Source organism: Carassius auratus, chromosome 37 (genome assembly GCF_003368295.1).
Source record: "Carassius auratus strain Wakin chromosome 37, ASM336829v1, whole genome shotgun sequence".
Lineage (NCBI taxonomy): Eukaryota > Metazoa > Chordata > Actinopteri > Cypriniformes > Cyprinidae > Carassius > Carassius auratus.
Window position 1 is genome coordinate 8,732,139 of NC_039279.1, and position 20,775 is coordinate 8,752,913.

General features: G+C 40.6%; 1 protein-coding gene and 1 long non-coding RNA gene across 2 annotated transcripts; one reads left to right on the plus strand and one right to left on the minus strand.

Annotated features, from left to right (window-relative positions):
- Nucleotides 1-1,480: 1,480 nt before the first annotated feature.
- Nucleotides 1,481-6,037, minus strand: LOC113056094 (uncharacterized). The gene is made up of 2 exons (XR_003277658.1): nucleotides 5,972-6,037; nucleotides 1,481-2,262 (listed from the first exon to the last, which is right to left on the minus strand). It is a non-coding gene; the product is annotated as an uncharacterized LOC113056094 (long non-coding RNA).
- Nucleotides 6,038-6,776: 739 nt separating this feature from the next.
- On the plus strand, nucleotides 6,777-19,936 carry LOC113056093 (DNA-directed RNA polymerase II subunit RPB1-like). The gene is made up of 28 exons (XM_026222582.1): nucleotides 6,777-6,863; nucleotides 7,734-7,866; nucleotides 7,984-8,120; nucleotides 8,258-8,431; nucleotides 8,542-8,823; nucleotides 8,922-9,083; nucleotides 9,430-9,650; nucleotides 9,757-9,889; nucleotides 9,973-10,097; nucleotides 10,319-10,529; nucleotides 10,612-10,821; nucleotides 10,891-11,059; nucleotides 11,883-11,977; nucleotides 12,068-12,271; nucleotides 12,654-12,876; nucleotides 13,044-13,227; nucleotides 13,323-13,494; nucleotides 13,666-13,771; nucleotides 14,160-14,365; nucleotides 14,458-14,929; nucleotides 15,047-15,147; nucleotides 15,229-15,333; nucleotides 15,516-15,698; nucleotides 15,782-15,985; nucleotides 16,065-16,251; nucleotides 16,347-16,460; nucleotides 16,574-16,723; nucleotides 16,851-19,936. Exons 1-28 carry the CDS (start codon nucleotides 6,777-6,779, stop codon nucleotides 17,996-17,998), a joined length of 5,898 nt encoding a protein of 1,965 aa, XP_026078367.1. The 3' UTR covers nucleotides 17,999-19,936.
- The last annotated feature ends 839 nt before the right edge of the window (nucleotides 19,937-20,775 follow it).

The following is a 20,775-nucleotide window of genomic DNA, read 5'->3' on the forward strand; positions in this document are numbered from 1 at the left end:
CTGCCGGAACGTAGTTGAAATTTCTGCAATCCAGGCTTGGGACGATCAGTGTTTGGGATAATCAGAGACCAATACTTTTTGTGACAAGTGCCATTCAGTCTAATGATTTTAGCACTCCATTTTATTTGCTTTTTCGTGTGTCCCAATATTTGAAATTTAACATTTTCTCTTTCATAGTCATCATAATGATATGTTGTGTTAATTCTCACTGGTCTTACATAATAGAACATTTTGATGATTAAAATATAAGCTTAGAAACATTTTTGCTTGGTGAGCTTAATTTTGTAAAACTTACTTTACCATTCACAGTCATTACCATCTTAAAAACCTATCATTAGATTGCCTTGGTAAATGTGCTTTTTTTCTTTTTCTTTTTTTAGCCAAAGCAGCTTACTTACGGAGCCTTGTGATTACTAAACTGGAACAACAGGGTTTCCCTGAGAGCTCCTGATCAAAGCATTGATTGTGGCTTCCGCTTGGAAGAGGAAGATCCAGACACTGAAGTAACAGGAACAGGAGCGTTCAGCAGTGTCTGTTGCACTCAAAGCTTCCATCTAGTGGTCATGACTCTCCTCTGATCTGGAGCTTGACTAGTTTCTCAGCATCTCTTTTGCATTGACTGTAACAAAATCTTAATGTAACATTTGAACATATATAATTAATAGCTACATCAAGAAAAAAATGTACAGGAGATAATCTAATAACACCATGTATTTTATGAAAATTTGGCTAATATTTGGTAAGCCTTTGTTATTAATTTCTTGTTTTGTAACAAAGTGAGATTATATTTTGGCTCCAATTTCTGCAATAGCACTGGAATATTTATTGTGTGTGGCCATTGTTATTTAATACAATCTTGTTAATTGTTTATTTTAAAAGAAAAAGTGCTCGGAAATGTCTGTATGTTTCCCTGAAGGAACCATGTGTAAAAATGGCAAACTGTTGTTTGAATAAAAAATGTTACTTGTTAAAGTCTTGCCTTTTAGGTTCCAGCTTGACAAAGACTATATTTTGGTCCACCGTGTTAAATTCCACAGAACCTTTATAAAGTTTTTTTTTTTTTTTAAGCTATAAAACAGTTAGTGATTAGGCTTTACAGTTTAAAACGCACAGGCCACTATTTTTTTCAACGCAGGCTGTAGTTTAAGTATTCTAGTGAGTGAGTCTAAACTTACTGTACAATCTATGGTCTAAACTAGTAAAGTAAGCACAACTGATTTTTTTTTTTTTGTATCTGCCACAAGGTGGTGCTACAGCTCGGTTTGAAATCCATTTAAGACCACCTGAACAGCACTTCTCTCATAAACACACAAAATATTTAGCAATGGCTGATTTAAATAATTAACATAATGTTAAACATGTTAACATAAAATAGTTAACATGTTATTTTAGAGTTTGATTTACTTAATATAGGCACATAAAATTTAAAGTAAACAGAAAAAGTAGGTAGGCTTTAAAAAACTGAAACCAAACATTTGAATACACTGCAAATATACTTTATTTACACATAATACATGAATGTTACATCAGAATCATTGAAAACAGTCAGCGTTAAGCTATGTGATATAAATGTGTCCAAATGTGTGTTGATGAAAATCTACGTTCACTAAAACGCAATAAGCCACTTAAAAGCAAACCTTCCCAATCTGACATTGTCCAATACAACTTATTTAAAGTGACAGTGACAGCTCACACATGTATTCACTTTCACAGCATTTCAAATATGTGATTTATCTTCAAACTACAAAAGAGTCGTAACCAAGGTAGAGTTAATGTTAGCGTGTCTTTTTATTCATATCAACCTCTAAAATTTAAATTATTTTGTGCTCCATAGAAGAAGGTCATACAGGTTTAAAACAACATAAATTATAGAACTTTTGTTTTTGAGTGAATTATCCCTTCAACAATTAAGAGGGCTCATATTATGTTGCTAAAAATAACATTATTTTGTGTATTTGGTGTAATGCAACAGGTTTATGCGGCTTAAGATTAAAATAAATAAAAATACATTTTCCACATAATGTTTCTCCTCTATGCTCCGCCTTTCTGAAACTCCTTGAATTTTTACAAAGCTCATTGTTCTGAAAACTGAGGTGTGCTCTGATTGGCCAGCTGTCCAGGGCGTTGTGATAGGCCGAATACCTCAAGCTTGTGACGGAAATGTTACATCCCTAACAGTGTTGCCAGATTGGACACTGCAGTGCAGAGGTGCTAATGCTGATGTTGACATCAAGGTCATACTTTTAGCCAATCACTAGGGATCTGCAGACAGACATGATGATTCATGAGTGAAGGGTTTTTAGCGCGATAACGGATCTAATTTTAAATCTATGAACTGTATGAGTTATCATAATGCCTAAATATAAGTTACATGATAAAGAGTGGGAGAGTGTTTTAAATCTCAAAACATAAATTACACCTGTTGAGGGAGAAATGAGACAAAGACTCTAATATCACTGCAATGCCAAAATAAGAGCAGAGTGAAATTATTTAATCAAAATCTATTAATCTATAAATATATACATATATACACACACACACACATACATATATATATATATATATATATATATATATATATATATATATATATATATATATATATATAAATAATGATCCTGTCTTTTATATCATCTTTTTTAACAGTCCAGATTGGTATATCCTTGAAAGCTGCTGGACTTGTTAGTTTTGACTTTGCAAAGATCTTTAATGTTTTACAGTATGAACTTTATGAAAGACTTAAGCCTGATTCAAACGGTAATTGTTTCTAATGTGGACCTCTGTAAAAACACATTAACTTATCACCTTAGTGATAAAACTCATGGATTCAGATAGCGATTATTATTGTTGGATTATCATACAGTATGCATCAATGAATGACAACATAGTTTTGACTCGTGTGCATAAACAAGTGTGAAATACCTAATTATGTTGCCTTTTCCTATCACTTATATTGGGCACTTTTTTGCATTTAAATTCTGACTGTTGACATTGGAAATGCATGTGTTTTTTCAAGGGTATCAGTAAATTACTTTATTGATGTTTTGATGTTTTTCTTTAACATTTTTTTTTAAAAGATGAAGCATGCAATCATGGAAAGGGGCATTACATTTCCGACGTGTGCTTGCGGTGTTTGGCCAATCACAATGCACTGGATCAGTTGGCCAATCAGTGCAGACTGCGCTTGTCAGTGGGTGGGACTCTGTAGAAAACTACGTGTTGGAGAGAGGCGGGGCATAGAGGACCTACTATAATATACAGTATTTGAAAAATAACGCGTTTTTTGAACATTAAAGCATGTCAACATATTCTGTTACACCAAATAAACAAAATAAAAACTTTTTTTTTTTTAAAAACATCATAGGACCCCTTTAAAACTAGCATTGTAGACTACTCTCTCAAGAAACAGTCCTCTTCCTTCATAAAATGCCCTTCAAACATCTGAATGTTCGGGTTGAACTGTTCTGGAACACGTAACTTATGTAACAAATGTAATGTAACTTAACCACTGATTTCAAGTTGTGTCCTCTTTTGAAAGGCTAAACGAAGTAATTTCACTTTTACAATGGCGGCAGCTATACTGCAGTGAGAATAATGGTGCTTTCACACTTGGTTCGCTTGCCTGGTCAGAACCCGAGTTTCGCGGCGCCCACCCAAGTTCGGAAGACAGTGTTCACATCATCCAAACGAACCGAACTCTGACGTCAATCGAATACGGATGCGCACCAAAAGTGTTATTGTGAAAGCGCACTAAAAGTCATTCCTCCTTACATTGCGTGAAATTTTGGGCTGCATTATGCAAATCTTACCACATTGTGAAGTAGACATGGGGGGGGGGGGCATTTTAGCATTTGATTTAACTTCTATAAAGAATCTCTCTTTGTAGTCTTTCCAACTTTACAGACCTTGTTTATGCACCAAGAGCTTGTGCATTCACTCCAAAGAGCAAGAAAAAATTTAAATCGCAGCATATAATCCCTTTTAATCTTAACTTGGTTACAAATGTAAATGAGATATTCAACACTGGTACTGTAAAGCACAGTGTGCAGTAAAAAGCTTTCTTGTTGCACCGACCCAAGTAAATGACCATTATATATATATATATATATATATATATATATATATATATATATATATATATATATATATATATATATATATATATATATATATATACACATACATACACACACACAGAGAGAGAGAGAGAGAGAGAGAGAGAACGGTACTGCCTTGAAAACTGTCAAAATTAATTAGTTTTTGTGGACGGTTTTCAAAGTGAACGTAAGGCTAATGTTAAGGTTATCTAGCTGAGGCTCGTTTCACTTCAGGCATTGGCATTACGCAACTCCGCTTCCCTTCTGCCCTGTAAACCCGCCCAAGTACACAAGCACCCGACTCCATATTATTTCCTCTCTCCGCCACTGTACCCGCCGTAATACGACATGATGCCTTAAAAATACACATCCATTTGGTCTTACTCTAAGCAAGGTTCTGATTTAAGAGGGGAGACCCGATTCAGACTTCGACACAACATCCACATTCAAGAACACTGACGTTTTGAATGTAACTGTATCGGGACTTAAAACCGGTTTAAAGCCGTTTCCAGAAACAATAGCTCATATTGATATAAAACAAACCGTCCGCAAAGCCAATTTTCCCGATACATGTGGTTTCACGGAAGTCGATTTGGGTTTGATACATTAGCTTACAACCAAGCTCTTACTCCATTATCCGATTAGCCTTATAGACACAACCCTTATAAACAAAGTCTTTTCAGCTATAAGTCATCTTTTTGTGCTAAGAAATCCGTGTTATTGAATAATCTGAAACCAATTCAAAAGTTAGAGAACCTCAGTATTTTTTAAATGTACATAGATTCACAGCCATCCAAGCTCAATGCTAACAGGCTAACATGAACGTGATATAACTAACACATGATCGGTTAAAAAGTCACATCTACGTCTGAAACCATACAGGACCAGGACAGGACCAAGATCAACGAAAATAGCTTTTTTTAATAGCAAAAATCGATCAAAGTCGTGATTGTTCGTGTAAACGACTGTCTGATATATTTCTGGTGTCTATATCAATATGTAACAAAGAGACTAACGTTACATCAAGTATAAAATGTGACTGAACCTATAAAAACAACTTAAAAAGTTTTTTTTTTTTTACAACCATCTCTCTACACTGTAAACTACAATGTACTCAATCTATAAATATGTATCCGAATGTTGATTTGCCCTGATATAAACCTATGTACTCAATTACACAAATATATACACTAATATTTTGACGGTGTAAACTAATATTTCAAAGAAAATCACTTTAAACGGGTGCCGTTAATGTTCCCATTCCACAAAGAATGGCGGCTAACAAGCAAAAGCTCACTAGAAGTCGCTATGTAACATTACTACAAATTCATAACTACACTCTACACTAGCGACAACAACAAACAATATGATATAATCAAATTAAACCGTTTACGAAACATTGGATTTGCGATTATTTATATGAATATCGGTAACAAGAAAACTTAGGCTAGCGCCTTTTTGTAGAACACAATGGCCTGGATGTAGAAGTCTATTCTTTTTATTTTACATTGAGCTACAATAACGTAATAATTCTTAAAATTGTTACAAAAACATCAAATGTTTAAAATAACAACGTCTCTCGAATGTTTATTTTAATTTATAAAGCACTGTCCGAAGCCGCAGGCTTTCAGCGGAGTTTCCAGCGGATCATACCGAAAAAAGCGCATGCCGTCCCGCCATTGTTTCTAATCGACCTCGTGGATTCTTGCATTTTCCCGTAGAACACAAATAAAGTAAGGAAATCATAAAAAATAGTCCGAAGGATGTTAATAAGCTTACAAAATAAAAGCAAGTTACTAATTTGAATTACATACAAATCGTATTTAAAACGTAAATAATGTGTTAATCCTCGACGGTAGGTGTAGGCCTCTTACAAGAGCTTCTTTTCCAACAGTCTTAGCTGATCCAGAGCGAGACGGACGGAACAGCACAGGTTTTTTTTATTTTTGCTCAGAGGGTGAAAAAATATCAGTCGGCTAAAATCGGCAATGCTCGTAAAGAAGGCGGGCAGTAAGAAAGTTATTTTACCGCCATCAAGCGTTGGTTGCAATTGGGCAAAAGCTCTCTCCTCATGAATATTAATAACATGTTTGGCGAATAACGTTTCATATTGACGAAAGTTATTTAATATTAATGTTTAAAGTGTCTACGGATCCTCCCTTGGTTTATACGGTCCTATGGAATCTCTTCATATGGTTTGTCCCGCCTCCACCTGTATAGGATTCGCGGAAACAAAAGCGCACAATCTTATTGGTTATACGTCGATTTTAATTAATTATTCATAAGATGCAGTCCCGCGGCCAATAAGTGCACAGAAAAATCAATCCAGAACCCGCCCTCTGACTGTTCAGCCCCTGCCAAGTAGACTGTGTAGACCTGTAGCAAAGCGTTCAGTCTATATAAAGCCGTGTGAGAGCAGTTTTCACTCAGATGCGCTTAGAGCGCACTGGAGTGTAGATCAGGGAAAGGGAAGGGGTTTGCTGGTAGCTACAATAGCTAGTATATAAACACAAATTTAAAAAGCACATTGAATAGCAAGACACGGTGGTCATTGGGAAACCGCCATCGGACAAGTTCCGGACACCATTGGGTGCCAGGAGAGTCTTGGTGGCGTTTCAGAGGTGTTCCTTCTTACAAAGCGGCGTGCCGGGGGAGGACGCGTCTCTTTGAATAGACAGGATGCACGGACCGCCTTCCAGCGACAGCGCATGCCCATTGCGCCTCATCAAGAGAGTGCAATTCGGCGTCCTCAGCCCTGATGAACTTGTAGGTTTTGCTCTTGGGTGGGGGTATTCTCTTAATTCTTTGAGTATTGTTGTATTACTCAAATCATCATCGTGTTAAAATCATATTAAATACAAGTATTAACATACAGTGTCTTTTGTGAACATGTATTTTGCTAACTTAGCCGGCTAGCCACTTGTTCCTCAGTAAGAGCATGTGTTTAGTTGAAAGTCGAAGATGCACTACACAAGAGTCCTGCTTTAACAATTAGCAACAAGACACTGGAAGCCTTGTTTTAAATGTGTGGAAATTGAACTTGTTCTCTTTATTGTTTGTTTATTTTATTTGACAATTGTGAAGTCACATGGCAGACCCAGAGTTTCTCCCCAATTTGCCACATTGTTCCCTAATGTCTACCTTACTGGCAAATAAAATGTGAACTTTTATATGCATGCTTTCACTTATTTAAAATACTCAAATACGTGCAGTTCATAAAGTGCACTATGTTTTGAAATAAATGACGAGCAAAGAACACATTTGAGTTGATGTGATGCTTTTAAAGAGCGATTTAAAAAAACAATTGATTTTTATTCAGTAATGTCGTCATTCTTCAGAGCTTTCAATTGTTTTCAATTTATATTTGATCTTTTATATGAATGCAGACTTTAGCAATCTCTGACACCTCGTTTGCTGGTTATTGTATGTTGCACTTGTGGTAAAACCCCGTTATAGATGATAACTCGTTTACATTTAGAATGTAAAAAAAAAAAACTTAATTTTCCAGGTGACATCTAAATAATTGCTTGTTGCAAACTAATTTTTAAAGCTTTACTTGAGAATGTATTCATTGTACCAATGTTTTCCTGCTGTTGTGAATGTGAGACAGTTTAATGGCATTTCCGTTATTTTCAGAAACGGTTGTCCGTTACTGAAGGGGGCATCAAGTACCCTGAGACTACAGAAGGAGGGCGCCCTAAACTAGGGGGCCTTATGGACCCCCGGCAAGGGGTAATTGAGAGATCAGGCAGATGCCAGACATGTGCAGGTATGTTCATAAACAGATTTTCATCCATTTTTGGTTGGTATTAAACAATTAAAGCTTTTTCTTGTGTCTTACTCCAGTAATTTCAAACCTCTGCTTGTTTTGCTTGTCGTGGTTTAGGTAACATGACTGAGTGTCCTGGTCATTTCGGTCACATTGAGCTGGCAAAGCCAGTGTTCCATGTTGGCTTCATCACAAAGATAATGAAGGTCCTCCGCTGTGTCTGTTTCTTCTGTTCAAAACTGCTTGTGGACGCGGTATGCTGTTTTCAATTTGCCTTTCATTCGTGATTTATTTCTGTCAAAATATTCCTTCTTCCATGGTTCTTCTGATTTAGATCCTTTGGTCAAATTGTTCTGTAGTTTGTTTTAATTTCTAATTTTGTTTTACCCAGAACAATCCAAAAATCAAAGACATCTTGACCAAGTCGAAGGGGCAGCCGCGTAAGCGTCTGACTCACGTCTATGACCTCTGTAAAGGCAAAAACATTTGTGAGGGTGGAGAGGAGATGGACAACAAATTTGGAGTTGAGCAGCAGGATACAGAAGAAGACCTGACCAAAGAGAAGGTACAGACCTAAAGTTCTCGGAGCACACAGGGCAATTTTAAATGTTCTCCGCTGCATTTAAAGCTTGCTCTGGAAGTTTTAAAACTGATTTTTTACTTGCACATCTCAAGGGTCATGGGGGCTGTGGCAGGTACCAGCCACGCATCCGTCGCTCTGGCCTGGAGCTGTATGCGGAGTGGAAGCATGTGAATGAAGACTCACAGGAGAAGAAGATCCTCCTCAGTCCAGAACGTGTGCATGAGATCTTCAAACGCATATCAGATGAAGAGGATCTGATCTTGGGCATGGACCCCAAATTCTCCCGTCCTGAGTGGATGATCGTCACAGTGTTGCCCGTGCCCCCTCTTGCTGTGAGACCAGCTGTGGTCATGCAGGGCTCTGCTAGAAACCAGGTTAGCATTTCTTATTAAACAGTGGGAAAGGACTCTGATGTATTGCATGGTTCCGATAGCTGTTAGATTGTTTCAAATGTTCTCTTAATTTCCACTAGGATGATTTAACACACAAGTTGGCTGACATTGTGAAGATCAATAACCAGCTGAAGCGAAATGAGCAGAGTGGAGCTGCAGCGCATGTTATAGCAGAGGATGTCAAGCTGCTTCAGTTCCACGTGGCCACCATGGTAGACAATGAACTGCCAGGTCTACCTAGGGTAAGACTTACACTGTACTTTAGAAGATCTGAATCCATGCTACTGGAAGAAGCAACAATTGCATGATAATCTATAGTCGTAGTATTAGTAGTATTAATAAAAATATGATCAAAATAATAGTAGTAATCTTTTAATTTTTAAGTATAATTTATCAATCATTATCGTTGTTAGAAATTTTCAAATTATAATAAAATGCATTTGTAAAAAGTGTACACGCAAAATAAAACTGCTACATATGTCGTTGCAGCCAGTTAAAACATGATTGATATTTAATCTGTAATTATGTCGAGTGGGGAATCAATGAAGTGATCAATGAAGACTTTGCTCTCATATGCTCTTGTTTCAGGCAATGCAAAAGTCTGGTCGTCCACTAAAATCTATCAAGCAGAGGCTAAAGGGTAAGGAAGGACGTGTCCGAGGTAATCTGATGGGGAAGCGTGTAGACTTCTCTGCCCGAACTGTCATCACGCCGGACCCCAACTTGCAGATCGACCAGGTTGGGGTGCCCCGCTCCATCGCCGCAAACATGACCTTCCCCGAGATCGTCACGCCCTTTAACATTGACAGGTAGTAATAGCAGTTTTTATCTCTGTGTGAATACACATCTCACTTACAAAATATTTTAGTGTCTTCTGAGAGGTCTCTGTAACTCTGCCCCCCCTTAACTGTACAGACTTCAAGAGCTTGTTAGGAGAGGTAACAGTCAGTACCCTGGAGCCAAATATATCATCCGAGACAACGGGGACAGAATTGACCTGCGATTCCACCCTAAGCCAAGTGACCTTCACCTTCAGATTGGATACAAAGTCAGTTTTGACAGTCTTTTCAGCTTGTTTGTTGAATGCAATGTCATTTTTGGATTTAAAATCTAATTTATTTTTCTTTCTAGGTTGAACGGCACATGTGTGATGGAGACATTATTGTGTTCAACAGACAGCCTACGCTGCACAAAATGTCTATGATGGGCCACAGAGTGCGAATCTTGCCATGGTCGACATTTCGACTCAACCTTAGGTACACTGGATTTCTATGACTTGATCCAGCACATTGTTTATGGATTGATTCGTGGATAGGCACTTTATTGAATTGGTGTACTGTATCATCAGTTATAATTGCTGAAATTGTTACTAAGGTACAGAAAGTTAATGGTCATATTTAACACCTTTTAACATAATGCTTTTTGACTTCACGAAGATTTCAAACGCATTTAAAGAAGAAATTCCTTTCACTTTTAGTGTGACAACCCCATACAATGCTGACTTTGACGGCGATGAGATGAACCTGCACTTGCCACAGTCTCTGGAGACCCGTGCTGAGATCCAGGAGCTGGCCATGGTGCCTCGTATGATCGTCACACCACAGTCCAACAGACCCGTCATGGGTATAGTGCAGGACACCCTGACAGCTGTGCGCAAGTTTACCAAGAGAGATGTGTTCTTAGAGAGGGTACGTATACAAAGCTGTGGGATAAAATTGAATGTGATGAGCTGTTAGGGTGTGCAGGTACTAATAAATCATTTTGTGTTAGGGTGAGGTGATGAACCTTCTCATGTTCCTCTCCACATGGGATGGCAAAGTCCCCCAACCTGCTATCTTGAAGCCTCGACCTCTCTGGACTGGCAAACAGATCTTCAGCCTGATCATCCCTGGGCACATCAATGCCATTCGCACACACAGCACTCACCCTGATGAAGAGGACAGCGGCCCTTATAAACACATCTCCCCTGGAGACACTAAGGTGCAGTAGTGCAGCTCAAATATGGACATCGTTTATGCAATTTTGTTCTCATTTCAATTCATTTTGCAGGTGATTGTGGAGAACGGTGAGCTGATCATGGGCATCCTGTGTAAGAAGTCATTGGGAACCTCAGCTGGCTCTCTGGTCCACATCTCCTACCTTGAGATGGGCCATGACATCACACGACTCTTCTATTCCAACATCCAGACTGTTGTCAACAACTGGCTGCTCATTGAGGGTAAAAAAAATCAGGATTGAAAATGAACAGAAATAGTGCTGCACAATTAATCGAAATGAAATCGCAAAAGGCAATAAATCACGATTTGACAGAAGCTGCGATTGTCATGCGTATCTTTCTGTGAAGTACGGTTCTGTGATCAACAGTAAATATCCATCCAAAGGCCATAGGGCGCTCTCCCGCTGCATATGCAAATATCACTGCACCTGAATAAACAGATGATTCAAGACCTTGATTAGCTTGTTCAGGTGTTTGATCCCTCCAGGATCAACGTTCCCCTCCCCTGATAATCAAACAGCTGTCATTATCGTGAATGATTTCATCAATTTCATAATTCTACAATTAATTTGGGAAAGTCGTGGGCTAGTGGTTAGAGTTTGACTCCTAAACCATAGGGTTGTGGGTTCGAATCTCGGGCTGGCATTACCACGACTTAGGTGCCCCTTGAGCAAGGCACCGATCCCCCAACTGCTCCCCAGGCGCCGCAGCATAAATGGCTGCCCGCTGCTCCAGGTGTGTTCACAGTGTGTGTGTGAACTTTGGATGGGTTAAATGCAGAGCACAAATTTTTTGTATGGGTCACCATACTTGACTGAATGTCATGTCACTTTCATATCGTCTGCGTTTACGAATTCGATTTTGCACAGCTTGTCAGAGAACTACAACTGTGCAATAAATGCAGTTCCACCTGAAAGCAGGTGTTTAGAGATTTACTGCTTATCACAGAACCGGCTTTACTGACTAAATTTGCACTACAATCCCGATTAATTAAATGTTTAAAAGTATGTGCAAATATTTAGTAAATGTATCTTGTCTGCTTCAGGTCACTCTATTGGTATTGGAGACTCCATTGCCGATAAGGCGACATATCAGGACATTCAGAACACGATTAAGAAAGCCAAACAGGATGTGATAGAGGTGAGTTGACATCATTAGGGTTTTAGAAATATTACCGATCAGTGCTTTCGTACATGAGTGCAGTTGTGCATGATGATTTCTTTCTCACAGGTCATTGAGAAAGCCCACAACAACGAGTTGGAGCCCACCCCAGGTAACACTCTGAGACAGACCTTTGAGAACCAGGTCAACCGCATCTTGAACGATGCTCGAGACAAGACTGGATCCTCTGCCCAGAAGTCATTGTCTGAGTACAACAATTTCAAATCCATGGTGGTGGCTGGTTCAAAAGGCTCTAAAATTAACATTTCTCAGGTGAGAGAAGACAGTAGATGGTGTTTAAATCTTAAAATAGTTCAAAAGCAAGTTGCTGCCTTTTCCACACTGATGGTTTAAAGGTGCTGTATGTAAGTTTTTGACTCTACTAAAGCATAAAAATACCATAATATGTTTGCAGATATTTAAGAAACATGCCAAGTTAACATCAAGTCTGAGGAGGAGGGGCCGGGTGAAAAAAAAAAAAAGAAAAAAAGAACCCTTTCCAATATTTTGACCTGCAATACCTAGTTCAACCACTGTGTCAATCCTACATACAGCACCTTTAATATAATCCCAGATGGCATTAATCTCAGTGTGCATGTAAATGTGTTCAGTTTTTCACAGTCTCTGTATTCGTTCTTCCTCATCTTCTATGAAGGTTATTGCTGTGGTGGGGCAGCAGAACGTAGAGGGTAAGCGAATCCCCTTCGGTTTCAAGCACCGCACCCTCCCTCACTTCATTAAGGATGACTATGGTCCAGAAAGTAGAGGCTTCGTAGAAAACTCCTATCTGGCCGGTCTCACACCAACTGAGTTTTTCTTTCACGCCATGGGAGGCAGAGAGGGTCTGATCGACACAGCTGTCAAAACTGCTGAGACAGGTAATGAACACGCATGGACTGAGCAGCTATTGAGGGCTAATACTAAATGTAGTCTGAACTTCAAATCATAATACATATTTCTAGTCTCTAAGTGAGATGTCAAATTGTCATCGGATTTGTGGCTGAATTTGTCTTCATGAGTTTTGAATTTCTTCTCGTTCCTTCAGGTTATATTCAGCGTCGTCTGATCAAGTCTATGGAGTCTGTAATGGTAAAGTATGATGCTACAGTCAGAAACTCTATTAACCAAGTTGTCCAGCTGAGGTATGGAGAGGATGGACTGGCAGGAGAGGCTGTCGAGTTCCAAAACATGGCTACCCTCAAGCCATCCAACAAAGCCTTTGAGAAGAAGTGAGTGCTTTTGTGTTCATTAAAGTTTAATTTGTGTCCATCTACTGTTTTCAAGACAGATTTCAACTTTCTTGCCTCTTTCTTTAATTGCACAGGTTCAAGTTTGACTACACCAATGAACGAGCTCTCCGCCGCACTCTTCAGGAAGATGTGGTGAAAGATGTGTTGACCAATGCCCACGTCCAGAGTTCTCTTGAGAGAGAGTTTGAGAAGATGAGGGAAGACCGAGAGATCTTGAGGGCTATTTTCCCCACGGGAGACAGCAAGGTCTGACCCTTAAGAGCACCCTTTAAAGCGCCATCAATATCCATATGCTCTTAGGATGGGATTATCCTCATTCTGTTACAACTGTATCAAATGAAATGCATTCATATCACTGTATTTGAACACTTCTATAGAATATCCATAGACCCATACTGCTGTGTTTTTTTTCCATAGGTGGTACTACCGTGCAATTTGGCCAGAATGATCTGGAATGCTCAGAAGATCTTCCGCATCAATCCTCGAACACCGACTGACCTCAACCCAGCACGGGTAGTGGAAGGTGGGTTAAACACATTTGTTTGTACTTTGAGCCTGTAAAGGGATGTTAGTTAGGTATTTTTAACTAGCTTTTATTTTATCTTATTTTGACATGCACACTGTATGCACTGCTTTAAACATCTTAAGACTTTCTGCGTTTGAGCGGGTCTCCCAGCTAAATAAAGATTAGATAAAGCCTGCTGACGATTGATCCCTATAGCTTACCACTGTCTTGTGGCAGACCTGTGCAAGCTGATTATAAAGCCCACGTTTACGTCTTTAGGTGTTGACTGAAGAAATGACTTGTCATAGTCATGGCACCACCCTTTTGTTGTGGTATTATTGGAATGAGCTGTAAGCGTGTTGCCTTGTAATGATCGCACATTAATATTTGCTCTGGTTTTATGCAGGAGTTTATGACTTGAGTAAGAAGCTGGTGATCGTAAATGGTGAAGACCAGTTAAGCAGGCAAGCCCAGGAGAACGCCACTCTGCTCTTCAACATCCACCTGCGCTCCACCCTGTGCTCCAAGCGAATGACTGAGGAGTTCCGGCTTAGTACAGAGGCTTTTGATTGGCTGCTGGGAGAAATCGAGACCAAATTTAACCAGTCCATTGTAAGGAATGCTTGCTCAGAGTAATATCTTTTATCCATTTATCAAGTTGTCTCATTGCCTGAAGCTGGACACTTTCTTACTGTTTTTCTCAGGCTCACCCTGGTGAGATGGTAGGAGCTCTGGCTGCCCAGTCTCTGGGAGAGCCTGCTACTCAGATGACCCTGAATACATTCCACTACGCCGGTGTGTCCGCCAAAAATGTCACACTCGGTGTCCCTCGACTCAAAGAGCTTATCAACATCTCCAAGCGTCCCAAGACCCCCTCCTTGACCGTCTTTCTCCTGGGCCAAGCAGCCCGTGATGCAGAGAGGGCCAAAGATATCCTGTGTCGGTTGGAGCACACAACCCTGCGCAAAGTCACTGCCAACACAGCCATCTATTATGACCCCAACCCTCAGAACACTGTGGTGACTGAGGATCAGGAGTGGGTTAACGTGTACTATGAGATGCCTGACTTCGATGTGACCCGCATTTCACCCTGGCTGCTGCGTATAGAACTTGACCGCAAACACATGACTGACCGTAAACTGACTATGGAGCAGATTGCAGAGAAGATCAATGCAGGTGGGCTTGAGATTATCACTGAATAAATTCATGTTAATACAACACTTAAAATGGCAAACAGCATGGACGCCGAGGTGATGGGTAATTTTCTAACTCTAATCTTTGTCTGTCTTCTAGGATTTGGGGATGACCTCAATTGCATCTTCAATGATGACAATGCTGAGAAACTGGTTTTGCGAATCCGCATCATGAACAGTGACGAAAACAAGTTTCAAGACGTAATTAGAATTTTTACTGGTGAGCTCGTTACTGGCCTCTCCTCTCGGTATTGAATTATAATTGTTGAATCTTGTGCCCAGGATGAGGAGGTAGTGGATAAGATGGATGACGATGTCTTCCTTCGCTGCATCGAATCCAACATGCTGACAGACATGACACTGCAAGGCATCGAACAGATCAGCAAGGTATTTTTCATCCTCCTTTTGCCAGTATTTAACTTCACTTTTAGTAAACCTGACAGCCCATCAAAAAAGGCACATGGCACTTAAATGCTCCTGGGTAATAGGGAGTGCTAATTGGTGTCCAACTGAAATTTTAGATGACCATGAGATTGGAGTTTAATTTCTCATTCTCTCTGCCCTTGTAGGTGTACATGCATCTACCACAGACTGACAACAAGAAGAAAATCATCATTACAGAAGAGGGAGAGTTTAAAGCCTTGCAAGAGTGGATCTTGGAAACGGATGGAGTCAGTCTTATGAGGGTCCTCAGTGAGAAGGACGTGGACCCTGTCAGAACCACCTCCAACGACATCGTGGAGATTTTCACTGTAAGAATCATTTTATAGCTTGTGTAAAGTATGTGCTATCAGTCCTTCGATCAAATTCAGAAATGTCTGCTCTTCAATTGCAGGTTCTTGGTATTGAGGCTGTGCGTAAGGCTCTGGAAAGAGAGTTGTACCATGTCATCTCTTTCGACGGTTCTTACGTTAACTACCGCCATCTTGCTTTGCTGTGTGACACGATGACCTGCAGGGGTCACTTGATGGCCATCACTCGTCACGGTATCAACAGGCAGGACACTGGTCCGCTGATGAAGTGCTCTTTTGAAGAGACGGTGAGACTCTTTAGTGTTTTAAAATGGTATTTAGGTTGATCTTTTAAAGAATTGTTTAAAAATGTTGTTCCTTCTGTAGGTGGATGTGTTGATGGAAGCCTCATCTCATGGTGAATGTGACCCAATGAAAGGAGTGTCTGAGAATATCATGCTGGGACAGCTGGCTCCTGCAGGCACTGGTTGCTTTGATCTGCTATTGGATGCTGAGAAGTGCAAGTATGGCATGGAGATTCCCACCAATATCCCTGGTATCAGTGTTGCAGGACGTAAGCCACACTTGCTTTCTCTTTTTGAATGCTTAAACATTGTTTTTTGTCCCCATATTTAAACCTTTGGTTAATCATTGCTTTTCCCACCACAGCCACGGGTATGTTCTTTGGCTCTGCCCCCAGCCCCATGAGTGGCATGTCACCTGCCATGACTCCCTGGAACACAGGAGCCACTCCTGCATATGGTGCCTGGTCTCCCAGTGTTGGTGAGTGAATAAATACTACATACGGTTTTGTTTTACTGCCACCCTTATTTACAGCGCATTTTCTTGTTCGTTTCCCTTTTTTCAATTCGTGCCCTGTTCTTTTTCCCTTACAGGAAGTGGAATGACACCAGGTGCTGCAGGCTTCTCTCCCAGCGCTGCATCTGATGCCAGCGGCTTCTCGCCTGGCTATTCTCCTGCCTGGTCTCCCACTCCTGGTTCTCCTGGATCCCCTGGACCAGCTAGCCCTTATATCCCCTCACCAGGTTACTTCACTGTCTATTTTGGTCTTGTTCTGTTTTTAATAATAATGTTCTTATGTTTGCTTGGTTGTATTAGTAGGTTGCAAACCAAACAGGCCACTAATGCAACCCTTTCCATTTTTCTCTTCAGGAGCCTTGTCTCCGAATTACTCTCCAACTTCTCCTGCCTACGAGCCTCGTTCTCCTGGTGGATACACCCCGCAGAGCCCTGGTTACTCTCCGACTTCGCCATCATACTCTCCAACTTCGCCATCTTATTCTCCCACCAGTCCGAACTACAGCCCCACATCTCCGTCCTACTCGCCCACATCACCCTCCTACTCTCCGACTTCGCCGTCTTATTCTCCAACATCTCCAAGCTACTCTCCGACTTCGCCGTCTTACTCTCCAACTTCGCCGTCTTACTCCCCGACTTCGCCGTCTTACTCGCCAACATCCCCCAGCTATAGCCCTACGTCCCCCAGCTACAGCCCAACCTCACCGAGTTACAGCCCCACGTCTCCATCTTATTCCCCAACTTCTCCATCTTATTCCCCGACCTCCCCGTCTTACTCTCCCACCTCTCCAAGCTACTCTCCAACCTCCCCGTCCTATTCTCCAACATCTCCGAGCTACAGTCCCACTTCGCCCAACTATACGCCCACGTCGCCAAGTTACTCTCCAACCTCTCCATCTTACAGCCCCACCTCACCTTCCTACTCTCCCACCTCTCCCAATTACACCCCAACCAGTCCGAATTATTCCCCCACATCTCCTTCTTACTCCCCAACTTCGCCGTCCTATTCTCCATCCAGTCCACGTTACACCCCGCAGTCTCCCACCTACACCCCAAGCTCGCCCTCTTACAGTCCCAGCTCTCCATCCTACTCTCCCACCTCTCCAAAATACACTCCCACCTCTCCCTCCTACAGTCCCAGCTCTCCCGAATATACCCCAACATCCCCAAAATATTCACCCACTTCCCCAAAGTACTCTCCCACTTCGCCCAAATACAGTCCCACTTCTCCAACCTACTCCCCAACTACTCCCAAGTACAGCCCCACTTCCCCTACTTACTCTCCAACTTCTCCTACCTACACCCCAACCAGTCCCAAATATTCCCCCACCTCTCCGACTTACTCTCCAACTTCTCCCAAATACTCACCCACATCCCCTACCTACTCTCCAACTAGTCCAAAGGGTTCAACCTACAGCCCCACTTCTCCCGGCTACAGCCCCACCTCTCCAACCTACAGCCCAGCCATCAGCCCTGACGACAGCGATGAAGAAAATAATTAAAGCTGGTTGGCGTCTGGGTTTGTCCCTCTTCCCTGATTGGCACACTGACCCTGGGATAAAGACTGAAGGAAAGCCACTCAGCTGGGGTTGTTGTGGTTCACAGGGAAGGCTGAGGAGACCGGGAACCCACATGTGACATCCTCCTTTTTGATTTTTCTCTTTTGGACTTCTTGAACCATTCTTAAATGGCCTCACTAAATGGGCTTCAGTGGTTGCATTTGTTGTGTCAGAGGTTTGAACTACAAGCCAAACAAGGCTGTCTTTGTATTGACTACTTTGGTCGCTCTAAGTTTAATGGGAGAACCATTACTCAAAATTGGTGGAAAGATGCGGGAGATTGACTGCAGTAATTTCGATCTCCCTTAATTCTTTCAAAAATTCAGTGTTGGATGTAAAGGAAATCTAAGAAGAATTGCCAAAAGCCTTCAAACAGAAAACAGTGGATTGTAACGGAAACGTTTCAAATGAAACCTTGCTAAATATCTATAACGTTAATAGAAAGGGGGAGAAACTAACCTTTCACACATTTTACAGCTTTTTGTTTCTTCCTCTGTGTAAATAAGTGCTTGCTCGCGGTTTTGATTCATTATTCCAGGTCAGAACTTAGAACTGTTTAAATATTAATGTTGGTTTTCTGTCTAATTTGAGTTCACTTGTTATTTCCAAAGAAGCAGGAGGTTCAAAATGGCTGTTTATTACAAACGTGTTAAAGAAAGCCGACACACTTTGTGCAGATTAAAAATGTCTTAATTTAATACTGTAATCTGATGTATGCCAGCCCATGGCATGGTTAAGTGTTGTATAGTGATCGCCCTCTTTAAGAATCAGAGAGAGGGAATGGATGCTTGATTTGAGGCATCAACTTCTACTCAATTGTCCCCAAAAGATGCAAGCCTTATCCTTCACCAGCATCTGCCCAGTAATTTACTCTTTCAAAAAACTGCAAAAATAAAAAGTGGCAGCAGTCTTCCACCTCTGAGTGCACAGTGGAGTGTGAAGTTGCTACATTTTTGGTCTTATTTTTCTTTTTAGTCTGAGTGAGGTTGGAGCACGGCTTTACGTAAGATACACTTTTAAACCCACCTTGGTTCAGATCTAATGAGTCCTTCCTTGTCCTCAGCACTTAAACCTTTAATATAATATAAGTGTGTAATTTTTTTTTGTTTGTTTTGATTATTTGCATAATTATACCTGATGATATCTTATGTGAATTTCAGAGGAAATGCATTTATTGTACACAGTTTTTCTTGTGCTGGCTTCAGTGTCGTTGGGTCAGCTTTGCTTTTTGGATTAAGTGCGAGGGGGGTGGGGGAGTGCAGTTTGGTTTGTTTCCTTTCAAACATGCACTGTTTCATATCTGACGTCATTCTGCCCCAGACCTTGTGGTCATTTGTTAATCTAAATTTCATTGGCTGATTCCGAATTGTCGTCTTGAACAGTAGAGGGCGACAGAAGCCGTTTTGAGCCATTTCTATCTTTTTGAGTGCTACCTTTTTAAAACCTGATCGCAAGTGGCTACTGCGGTTCCCTCAACTTACTCTTCCAACCGGACAGTGGTAGTTGCAGGTTTTGTTGACTTGTAAAATACTTTAATTCTCTTGCACATTTCGGATTTAGTTTTAAGGCCTTAGGTCTCACGTGACTGTCTCTTTAATGCCCTTGTTTGCTTCAGTTTCATGGATCTTTCAAACAAGTCCAGTTAATACTCTATACCCAGGCTCCCAGTTACGGTGTGTGTGAGTGTGCAAGTGTGTGTGCATGGAAGCATAAATGGAAAAGACAGGGTTTTCTTGAGTTTGAGTAATAACTGGGTCGGGTTTGTGACGAAAAGAGAATTTAAATTAAAAGAAATTGCCACTGTATAGACATCAAAATGATACTTCATTCTCTGTATGTTTTGTTTGTTTTTTGACTTGAAAAATAAAAAGTTTGACTAAACTATTGTTCATTTTGTATTTTTTTTAGCATGGCTGTTCGGTGTATGGTTTAGACCTAGTTTTCTTACAATCATCATTCATTCGTTCAATCGTCATTCATTTCAATACGACATTGTGCTCTAAGATACTTCTGCAAAGTACTGGATCTTGTAGCACAATGTCATTGAATTTGATGAATTGCATGTCATTGTTCACTTAAATTTGGTGTCACGTTACTTGTGTTACACAACAGGCTGTGTGTTTAGGATGAACTTCTGTTTTATAGCCTGTCGAACATTTAGGAAGAGAGATCTCCATAAGTGCACTGCTTGATTTTTTTTATTTTTTATGCTCGTTTACCAAATGTATCATTTTGAATTTCTAAATGAAAGTGTGCAATTTGAGTATTTCTTTACATATACACATGCCTCTTGTTCCGAGGTACCTGAGCCAATCTTACAGATGTTTTATACCTTACAGGTTCTTGTTTTTAATAAACAACTGAAACCGCAGTCTAGCCTCAGGATTTCCTGAGTGAATGCAGTCAGTTACAGCTACGGAGTGTGTAGCCTAGCTGCATGTTTTAAGTTATGACTATGGGCTATCTATTACGTTCACTTCTTTTGTGTCCACGGGCAAGCCCTGACATTATCAGGAATGCTTTGTGACTGACTGGGTGTGACCTGTGTGTGTATATAACAAGAGAAACCGAGAAACCTCTTTGACTAGATGTGATTTTGAGATATTTTCTACTCTTTCAGTCCACATAGTCCAGGTCTTCCTGCAGTCAAATTTAGTCACAACAGGCCATGCATTTGTTGGGACTATTAACAAATCTGTGAATGTCACTCTCTGTGCCTT